General features: G+C 33.7%; 1 protein-coding gene across 1 annotated transcript; it reads right to left on the bottom strand.

Annotated features, from left to right (window-relative positions):
* Positions 1-5,500: 5,500 nt before the first annotated feature.
* On the bottom strand, positions 5,501-9,812 carry LOC129872090 (leucine-rich repeat receptor-like serine/threonine-protein kinase BAM1). The gene is made up of 2 exons (XM_055946961.1): positions 7,068-9,812; positions 5,501-6,170 (listed from the first exon to the last, which is right to left on the bottom strand). The coding sequence occupies exons 1-2, from the start codon at positions 9,658-9,660 to the stop codon at positions 5,704-5,706; spliced, it is 3,060 nt and encodes a 1,019-aa protein (XP_055802936.1). The 5' UTR covers positions 9,661-9,812; the 3' UTR covers positions 5,501-5,703.
* Positions 9,813-11,633: the final 1,821 nt, after the last annotated feature.

Genomic DNA, 11,633 nt, shown 5'->3' with positions numbered 1-11,633 from the left:
ATATTATCATCAAGTATTGAGTAACAGTACAATAACATTACACATAGACAATTATCTGGTGTACCATTAATATTTATGTTAAATTTATTAATATTCATAAGCAGTTATATATTTTTAAAATTGTACAATTTTTAATTACAGATTAGATGTATATCATAAAAACTAAAATAAAAATTTATCAATACTCTGACATCAAAAATGCAATTAGCCTTTTATTAAATTTTAACTATTAAATTTAGTGCCTTTGGAAAATTGAAGGGCCTTACATATGTGGAGATCTTGTTAAATCTTTGACGACGGAATTAGACATCAATTCTGTTTTTAGGTTATAAGCTAAAAAAAAAAAAGAAGATTATTCAACCTATTCTTAAAGATCTGTAATGGAGTAGGTAAAATGTCTGTCGAGTATACAACTACTTCTTGAAAGTGAAAATGGGACCGTTCAACAATGGCTTGTTCAATAAAGTTAAACGATCATTACTTTTTTTTTTTTATGAGAAGAATTCGAATTCATGTCGAGTAGTGCCTCATTCGAAAGAAAGTGTCCTTACAAAGAATTTTTTCCGTTATCAAATCTTGAGTCCAAGACCTTTGGTTAAGGAAAATCAGCCTCATCCGTTACACCACATTCTTTAATGATTTTACTTACTTTTTTTTAATTAATTCGTGAATTAGATAAAATTTTAATTTAAAATCTTTGAATCATGTGACCTCCATATTTTAGGACATTAATGTTTGCATCCCAAATAATCTTAAGAAAGCTAGTATGACCTTCACATTATGAAGGGATTCGGCTCCCCTCCATTACTCCTTTCTCTCCATTTCTTCTCCCTTCTCTTCATCTCGTCAAATACATATTTAAATGACAATCATGTGTCCTATTTAATTTTTAGAGGTTAAAATTATACCACATAAACAAGTGTCATAAACATAGTTAAGTGAATAGGTTTTGGAAAATACTCTACAAATTAGGTAAGAAAAAGATATTCTCCACAAATTTTGATACTTATTAATATCATCTTATAATTTATATTCATATATTAATTTTTCGAGGCTACGGTATTTGGAGAAAAAAATAAAGAAATCTTATATGTTACTAATATTTAAATGAGTGTAGGCTACTGTGTAAGAGAAAAAGAAGAATTCGTTTTTTTTTTCAAAAATAATTCTTTTTTGTTCTTTTTTGTTTTGTGAAATAAAAGAAAAAACTGTTCTAAAGCAGAAAATATTTTCAAAGATTACTGTTTATCTGACTAAACAACTACGTTATTATTCATATTTGACAATTTTAATATTTGAATATAGAAATATAAGATAAAATTAATAATATTAATATGTATCAAAATTTGTGAAGAATAGCTTTTTCTTATCTAATTTGTAGAGTATTTTCCAAAATTTATTCACCTAATTATGGTTATGATACTTATTTATTTAATGTAATTTTAACCTTTAAAAATTAAATAAAACACATGACTCTTATCGTACTTGACAAAATAAAAAAAAATTAAAAGAGTAATGGAGAGGAGTCGTTCCATTTTGAAGGATGGAAGTTGGTAATTGCGCAAGTTTCTCAGCGTAAGTACGCATGGTTGATATTTTTATGGATGATCACTTAATTTTTATTTTTGAACTTTTCATAGCACACCAAATATATGATAATTAACCTCAATATATAATAAAATAATAACCTGTTATAATCAATTAAATTGCATTGAAAATTGACATGTGTCTGGTGGAGTTAGGTACATCATTGTGTTACTTTTCGTTAAAAAACTACGTGCAACACTTTGATACTGCAAAACCAACCCCCTTAACTTTCGATGAAGAATATATATATATATTCTACCAAAAAAAAAAAAGATGAAGAATATCTATATGCAGAAACACCCCCACCCCCTCCAAAAAAAAAAAAAACACTTACTTGAATGAACAATTTCATTTTTCTTAGAAGTTATAGAGTTTAATACTTTAATTTACCAGTATAACTCTTAAATACTCTTTAAGTGCAACTTCTCACACGGTAAGTTCAGTAAATGAAATTTTCCAGTAAAAAAATATCGGGAAAAAGATAAATGTGATCATTTTAAGTTCTAAATACTTAAAAGAACCAAATAAATTAAATTACGTGCAAGTGGGTCATATATATAATTCAATACAGCTTTGCTCAAAATTGACAAATCTTAAAAAACAACATAAAAGTGGGTCATATAATTCAAGACCGTCCACTTTGCTGAAAATTAACAAATCACTTAGCACTACAAAAATGACGAAATTTGATTGTTGCAGTATTATTAAGCATCAAATCAGAGGATGTTGAAGTGATAACTAATCGTCGATACACCAATAATGCATATGGAATCTGTACCATTCTTTGTTGGAGTACAGAACCCCAACCCCATGAAAACACGGAGAAAAAGAGAAAGAGCAATGAAGAAAACGGCTTGCAAATACTAGGGTAATGAGAGAGAGAAGTGAAGAAGACGGATGTGTGTGTTGGTGTTGCTTTGAAAGTAAGAGACTCAACTCTTACTTTGACTGAAACAAGAAACAAAAATGATCAGCCAGCTGGATTCATCTCAGCCACACAACACACACTTGATAGATTAAAATCTCCACCATTAGATTAAAATTATAACAAATTTAAATCTGGTCATGTGACCAAGAATCAAAGTTTGTTACATATTGGACAAATTAGAATAGGACAAGTGTAATTAGTTTTGTCTATTTCTATTTTGTTTCTATTACATAGCATTGTATATAAATAGATGTCTAGACTGATGAAAAAGGATACATGGAGAAAATTTCCAAATACAATGTCTTCATCTTCAATTTTTACATTCTGAGTAAAAACATATTATCTTCCAACGGTTTTGATTTTTTTTTTAAAGACTACGATAGTGATATATAATCAGCCAAGAAAATGTTTGTCATTTGGTAATTGATGTTTTTGTCCTAATTTTAAAACTGAAGTGTTTTGAAATAAGAAAACCCCTTAGCAAAAAAGACGTAACTTCACTGCGTATACAAGGATTTGGGCAGACACCGATCCTCGAATATATTATTATGTCTTGTCATTTCTTTCCATGAATTTTATCAGCTCACATTTCAGTGTTTAATGCATTGGAGTGAATGAATGAAGTCACTACTCACTATCCACTAGTGCAAGTAGCAAGCAAAATATTAAAGTTGAAACGTCAATCACAATATGTCTAGTCTGCATAATTGCATTTTTTTTTATATATTTATTTATATACACTGATATTTTGTGCACTTCCTAATTTTTTAATGGACCAAGTTAAATTATCTTTTTCACCCTAATAATTTAATGACATTTAAACAAAGGAAAAATAATTACAATATTTTTACATGGAAAACATCCGGCTCACAAGAGTGAAAAACCATGACGGACATACTTATGCAAGATTTGTCCCTATTTCACTAAATCAATGAGTCTCAACAGAATTCAAATTACAAACTCGTGCAACCGCTAGGAACTAAATCTAATTTTGTAACTTCAACAATCAACCAGATTATCAAACCCTCTTCAAAGTTATTCTCTACTTGAAGTAAAATCAAACAAAAGATTGTATTTGAAAGTTCAATTGAGTTGTAAGTTATCTCCGTTTGATTTTATGTTAACTGAGTACAAACTTTAACAAAGAAATTAAAAAAGAAATTGAAACTTTTGTTCTAAACAGTAGCATGAAGATATAAACTAATCTCATTAAATGTAATGGATGTTGATTGAAATTATTTCCAAATATATATTAGCCCAAGCACTAACAAGTCCATAATTATTTTACCCAAAATTTGAATTTTTTACTAGGGATCGAGTAGTACATACATTTACACCCAAAAGCTAAAACTCAAAAACAATTACAAAACAAAAAAGACGAAACCTGTAGTAATGGCCTACGTCTCAAGTGACAGGACAAGAAATTCGTATCAAATCCTACGTCAAAAAAAAAAGGGTAAAGAAAACCCAACAATCACGGCCAGCCAGGCCATCACAACATTGTACCAAAAATCAATCTTTAATTTGTTTTAGTGTTGTCATATCACTTCAATAAATTATCTATCCATCACCGACGGAGAATTTATGTTTTTGTTACGAGCGCATGTTGCATGATACAACCAACAAAATTACACAAACCTTAGTAATTTCTTGGGATTCCTTTAATTTGTTTTGTTGTTGTCATATCACTTCAATATTTTTTTTTTATTATTAAATATTGCTATTTATTTTTTCCAATATTTATATAATTTATAATTAATAAGAGTGATATCATAAAATTACTCTTTTATTATTATTTCTTAAAATGTGTGTTACAAGTCAACAATTCATTTATATTGGACTAGAGACAATCAACTATACTAATAAAAGTACTTTTCATTTTTCACTAGCATTAATATAAGTCAAATAAATACAGCAAAATCCGCATCTGATTCAAACACAGTCACATAGTATATGGAGTACTTAGAAGCCAACTACACAATTGTGTGCCATAAGTTGTTAACTTAGGCATAACATTCTATAATGTAAAAAATAAAAATAAAAATAAAATTAACTGGTCAAAAGAAATTAGGTTTATCAATCACGGTTCATGGAGCCCATTAATGTGTGGCAACTTTGAACAAGGGGAGTTAGAGTACTAATAGGAGCCAACAACTTAATAACTTTTGCTTAATCCATTCAAGATTTGTATTAAGAATTTCATTTAACAAGTATAAAAATTAAATTGCAACCCAATAACTGAAAAACAAACTATGAATTTAACAAGTTCAAAACTCATAAATTTTAAATTTCTTCCACTTCTCAGTGGAGAAACCAAATGTACAATTTTAAAACCAAAAAGGGGTGTTTCCCGGCATGTGAGGCACATGAAAACATTGTAACAGTTGACCCTACATTGTAGAGGCCCCCCACGTAACATGATTTTTCGTCTTATTTTTGGACCTCATGCTTCATTTTCATGGCCATGCCAACATAAGATCAGTTATGGCGGATCCACAAAGATATTAATGCAAAAGATTCTCTTCAAATGAGACAAGATTTTATTGCTCTATACTTCTTTTAAGGGTATTCCAACACTCATTTGACTCTATGATGCCCACTCGAATACGGATCGAATTTAATTCAAGAGCACAATAAAGTCTCTTAATGTAGCAGAGGCTTAAGGTTTTTTAATCACTGTTTCAACTGAACCCATTATTCTTAGTAATTGAAAGACACCTGAGAGTCAATTCTCTCCCTTCTAGGAAAGCCTAATACTACCAATAATTAAATCATACAGTACAAAATAATCTACTCTCATCAACCCAGAGGTGTATAAAATAAGAGATTAAACAGAGCCACTACCCGGTAGCCATAGTATTATTAAACACATTCTCTCTTCTTTTAGTTTGACTTAAGTTGTAGATTTGTTGACCCTGCTTTTCAGGCATTAACTAAACTGTCAGGTTAAGACAAGTTGCACTAAAAAACTTAAACAAGCAAGAATAGCAAATGAAGGGAAATTTTCCATTAATACACTTGAGAAAACTCCACCAATCTTACTGTACAAGAGGAAAACTTCTGAGCATTAAACCTCTGAGCCCAAAAAGACCCTATTTTTTTGAAAAAAGAACAAAAACTAGCACAATTCATAATAGAACTAGAGAATCAAACTAAATAAAACACTCCTATTTCAAGAACATTGCAAATCAGATACTGAGTAGGTCAGGTGGAGGTGAATGAGGTGTTGGCTGATGGTGGTCTTTTGAGTCCCCGGGAATTGAGGTTGGGGACTCTAATGCAGAGGTTGATGGTGGGGGCGACTGAGCAGTGACGGTTGAGTCATCTGATTTTGCACCTGGTGGCTTGGGAAGCTCAGTTAGTATTTGCACTACCTCTCGCATGGTGGGGCGTTCCACAGCCTGCTCTTCAACACACAGCAATGCTACATAGAAGACATGCATCACCTCACTAAGGGGAACTGTTGAGAGTCTTGGGTCAAGGATCTTGAGAACTCCGTCCTTTTTCCCATCAGTCATTTTCCTAACCCATTGGACTATGTCAACACCATCACCAAACTCTCCAACTGGCTTTTTGCCACTTACCAGTTCTAATAGCACCACACCAAAGCTATATACATCACTCTTCTCATCAACCTTTAGCGTGTAAGCATATTCTGCAAAAATGAAAAATAAGATGTTATTGAGAAGTATATAATAAGAGCAGAACAGATAATTGCTAGCAATCAGCAAGTTTGTTAGATAACTAAACAAGAAATCAGAGTTTTACATCCCGTTACCTGTTCCAACAATGTGAATAGTTCAAGTACCAGTACCACTTATTTAATGTTGCTTTGCTTCAGGAGCGTCTCAAACAGATTATTGGCCTAAGGCCAAAATCAAATGGAGGCCTTTAATATAATTAATTTCTTCTAATATATTTTTTTCAAGTTGATAATATAACCATTCTTATTTTAAATTATCTTTCATAAGACATAGTACTCCAAATATGTCAAGTTTCTTCTAATAATTCTTTCATTTTATATGAAAAGTTTGCCTTTCAACAAATAGTATTCAATATTTGTTAAAAATAATAATTTATAACCTATTATTGCTGAAAAATGGGCCCCCTCAAATTTGGGGTCCTAAGGCACGTGCCTTTTTTTTAAGCCACCCCTACTTTGCTTCAGGAACATGCTACATTTGACTTACTTACCAAGTTACATAATAAATTCCAACCGAACCAACACCGAAGTAGTTAGAAATCCTTTTTGAAAGTAAGAAGGCCCTATTCTCTAGTTTACTACTAGTCCAAGGACCTCAACTATCCATGTCCTAATACTGTCCGTCTTCTTAACATAATTAGCTGTGGAAATACAAGATAGCACATTTATGATGTTTAGAACACCAAAGCTTCATTTTAACAGACTGGTACCTAGTCTCAGCTGATAAATTTTAGTTCATCAGTAAGTTTGAAACTTCGGCACCAAACTCGCATGGCATGATGTGACAAAAATAAATTTGAACACATTAGAAACTAAGAATGTCAAGATATAAAGACTTTTATAAAATACCTGGAGCAATATACCCATAAGAACCAGCAATAGCAGACATGCATTCTGACGTCCCTGAATCTTGCAAGAACTTAGCAAGTCCGAAATCAGCAACATGAGCTTCAAAGTTGGAGTCTAGCAGAATGTTGTTTGATTTCACATCACGATGGAGGATCAAAGGAGAGCAATCGTGATGGAGATAGCAAAGACCCTTCGCGGACTCCACGGCTATCTTATACCTGGTATCCCAATGTAAATGACCGCCTTTCTTGCCATGAAGCATTTCCCCAAGACTTCCATTAGGCATGTACTCATAAACCAAAAGATTTGTCTCATGATTCGAGCAGAACCCTAATAATCTAACAATGTGCCTGTGTCGGATCCTCCCAAGAGTCTGTATCTCTGCATTGAACCCATGATCATGAGACGAACCCCTGCTCATAGCCGGCAACCTTTTAACCGCTACATGTTCCCCGCTCGGCATTACCCCCTTGTAGACTATACCAGCACCTCCTTTTCCAATAATGTTATCCTCCTTCAAGCTATCCAAAATATCATCACAAGTAAAATCTAGGCGCTGAAAAGCAGTGAGCTTCCAGGCACGAGCCTCACTTGCCTTCTTTAAAGATCGGGCCTTCATAATTGCAGCAACAGCAAACACAATAGAACAGACAAGCAAACCAACAACAAGTAAAAGCTTCATCGAAGGCGATAAGGCTCCTCGTTGGTGAGGTTGACTAACCCCATCAACAACACCCTCTTTGCAAGGGCCCAAATAGGGTCCGCAAAGATCTGGATTGCCCAGAAATGATGTGTAATTGAAATAACTAAATTGCCCAGTTCCCGGAACTAAACCAGAAAAGTTGTTATATGAAAAATCAACAGAAGTTAAACTCTGCATACTAGAAATAGGGGCAGGAATACTCCCAACTAAGTGGTTTCTCGATAAGTTCAAGTAGTTAAGTATCCTCATACCTGTGATCTCAGTAGGAATCTCACCCGAAAGCTGGTTCCTGCTGAGATCAACATAAGTCAGCAACTTGCACTGGCTGATCTCCGGAGCCACGGGTCCAGAAATGTTGTTGTGACTGAAATCAATTTTGGATAGCTGTTGAAGCTTTCCTATTTCTGCTGGAATTCGCCCCGAAAATTTGTTCCCATCAAGAAGCAATTTTTGGACTCCAGCAAAGTTTCCAATGCTCGGTGGCAAAGGTCCAGTTAGGTGATTATTCGAAAGGCTAATCTGCCCAAGACTGGTAGATTTGGAAGAAATATCAGGAAATGTACCAGTGAGAATGTTATTCTGAAGTTCAACTTGTGTGAGCTGTGGCAGGCTTAACAGACCCTTAGGAATTGACCCATTGAGATAATTCTCTCCCATTCTAATCCGACCAAGTGATTCACACTTACCCAAAGATTCAGGAATTGGGCCAAACAAGAAATTACCTAGAGTGATTATTGTCTCTAGATTGTTGCCTGTGCACATGTTTGGGGGTAAATTTCCCGTCAATTTGTTGGAACTGAGATCAAGATTTTTGAGCTTGCTATTTGTGCCTAACCCCTGTGGAATGCTTCCAGTAAAGTTATTATCCCAAAGCTGCAACACCTCTAGCTCCGGCAAGTCCCCTATGAACTCTGGTATTGACCCATAAAGCTTATTCCGGAAAAGATTAAGAAGAGTGATATTCTTAAGCTCCGCAAATGTCGGCGGTATCTCGCCAGAGAACAAGTTATTCGATAGATCCAATGATTTCAAGCTCTTAAGGTAACCTATCTCCGGAGTTAAGGACCCAGCTAGAGAATTCACTTGCAGGAAGAGGGTATCAAGGTTCTGAAGCTTGCCAATCTCCGGTGGAATCCGCCCGGAAAGTCCACAGTTAGCAGCATCAAAACGGAGGAGCTGCGATAAGTTCCCTATTTCCGGTGGAATCCCACCGGTGAAGGCATTGTAGTATCCTACATATAACTGCTGAAGCGTCGTGATGTTTCCAATCTCCGGTGGTATCTCTCCTACCAGTGCATTGCCTGAAACTGCGAGGTACTCTAGAGACGGGAATCTTCCATACTCCGGAGGAATGCGACCACCGAAAAAGTTCCCGCCGAGGTGGAGATGTCGCAGGTTTGTCATCTGATACACCTCAAGAGGAAGTTCACCTGTCATATTGTTGTTGTAAAGGTCAAGCACTTTGAGGTTACGCAAACGGGTTAACTGCGAAGGGAATTCCATTCCGAAGTTGTTATTAGAAAGATTAAGGTATCCCAGATTTGGAATAAAGGAGATCTCAACAGGGATAGGTCCAGTAAACTGGTTAACAGCAACAGAGAAATTTTGTAAGAAACGAAGATTCCCAACTTCCAGCGGAAGAGTGCCGGTAAGATTAAAACCAGAGATATCAAGAGAGGTCACGTGACGATGCGTGTCGCACGTGACACCATTCCACATACAGTGACTGGTGGATATGTTCCATGAAGCAAGAGTTAACTGTGGGTCGTCGGTAATGGCAGTTTTCAGGGAAAGCAAAGCCTGGTATTCCGGTAACCGGGGTTGTTTACCGGCAGAGAAGTCAGTGAAATGCATAAGAAGAAGAAGAAAAAGAAGTAGAAGAAGACGCATTTTCCTTCCTCAGTCTAATGCCCACCAACTGTTTGGTTTGCGGTTTCACTCAGTGAGAGTGAGGTAATTGGTTTGGTGTATATTCTTCTTGCTACGATTTTCTTTTGTTTTGAGTAAATAAATAAAAGGAGGGGGATTATAAAGAACTATTTTGAATTGTGAGATTGTACTGAATAGTGAGTGTCTGATTGAGGCCCCAACTCCTTTTGTAACGTACCAACTTTTTTGTTCCTTAAAATAATAAAGTTGCTAACATTTACATCATCTTTTCACAGATAAAAAGTAGAAAAAACAACTCTTGGTCTTGCTTTTTCTCGAGTTAAATAGTTAAAGAGATTTCATTAGCTAAAAAGAAAATTTGGGAGACCTAAAATTCCTTTCAATTCGTTTGTCACATTACACACAAACGCAGTCCACATATCTTTATCTCCTTCTCAGGCTATTAAAACATTTTGCATTACCGTCTGTAGTTTTCTCATCTTTAGGTTAGTTTTGTAAGTAGTAGATAACATGCGATTCTTAAGGAAAGCCCTTTCTTCTTTTTCGACAATTTTTTTGGTCAGCGCGGGGCTTTGAGTATGCCAGAAAAAAGTAACAATAGAGGAGAGCTTTTAGTGGGATTTGAAATTTCTAAGTCAGGCATAAAATGATACTACATAATAAAATCACTATTCTCTTCGATCCATTTTAGTTATTGTGTTTTTATTTTATAAGTTCTCAAAAACTATTGATAAAAAATGTGTCTTGACTATTATACTCTATTTACTTCTATCTTGAGAAGACAAAAAATATCGTTTTTGATATTTTCAGATCTAGTAAAACATATCAAACATAATAAAAGCAAGTAGGAAATGTATATGAAAACAAGATTCAGCTAATTTAAACCATCATAACATACTGTGTATGTACTCTTCATATCTAGGTTTTCTACAAGTAATAAATACTCCATATGTTTATTATTTCAAGAACAAGGGTATAATTGAAAAAACAAACTTAATTATTCTATCTTAATTTTTAAAATTGACAAATATTTTGGATAAGTTATTTTTAGTAAACGTGATAACTAAAATGTATTGGAGGGAGTATGATTTAAGTGCTTTTACAATTCCATGTCATTTTGATTTGTTTTTACTTTCAAAAATGAAAGAGATTTTGTGCAATACGTAATACTCCCTCTGTCTTTATTTACTTGACAAATATTTCCTTATTTGATTTTTTTTTTTTACTTGTTAATTTTGAAAAAAATCAAGAAATGACATTTTTTTCTTTTAATTATACCTTTAATTCATAGGTGTAAAATGATAAACTCACTATATCAATCATTGTTTTCTTAATAGGTATATTAAAAAAAAATTAAACAAGTAAGAATAGCAATTTAAGCTAGACAATGAGTTCATGAAACGAAGTTATAACTTTTAGGTTCTATTATTAATTATAGTGTGTTTTTCAAGTAGCAACTATGCGTACTTAATTATAGAAGAAGTTTAATTTAGAAGCAAATGGCTATTAATATGTTGTCTATTCCCCCACCCAATTTTCCGATTTAGTACAATTTAGTCCACCAAATCCTGGATAGGTCCTGCTTGTTTCCTACAAAATGATATCTTTATACGAAGGGCACCCTAGTCTCCAGTCATTAAAATACAACCAGATAAAGAAAAAATAATATAAAATGGCCATCATACTAGATCACCAGTGGAGCCCAAAGCTAGAACTGTGACAAGTCACATATGTAAGGCATCAAAAACTCAATTATTTTACCCATAAGTAGATTTTATCTCTATCTGATTTTTGCAGTTAAAAAATGAGCGTAAAAGAGTTCCATTATAACCAAACTCGAATGAGTCGTAACATAATATGATAATTTTCCTGTTTGCATCAGCATTTTTCATGTTAGGTTTTTTTTTCTTACAATTAAGTGGCTTTCATTCCTATATTGTACTTATATTTTAAATTAGGAATATTAAGAAAAA

The sequence above is a fragment of the Solanum dulcamara genome, chromosome 11, assembly GCF_947179165.1.
Source record: "Solanum dulcamara chromosome 11, daSolDulc1.2, whole genome shotgun sequence".
NCBI classification, from domain to species: domain Eukaryota; kingdom Viridiplantae; phylum Streptophyta; class Magnoliopsida; order Solanales; family Solanaceae; genus Solanum; species Solanum dulcamara.
The sequence above is the reverse complement of the archived record's forward strand: the minus strand, read 5'-3'. Positions and strand labels throughout refer to the sequence as shown.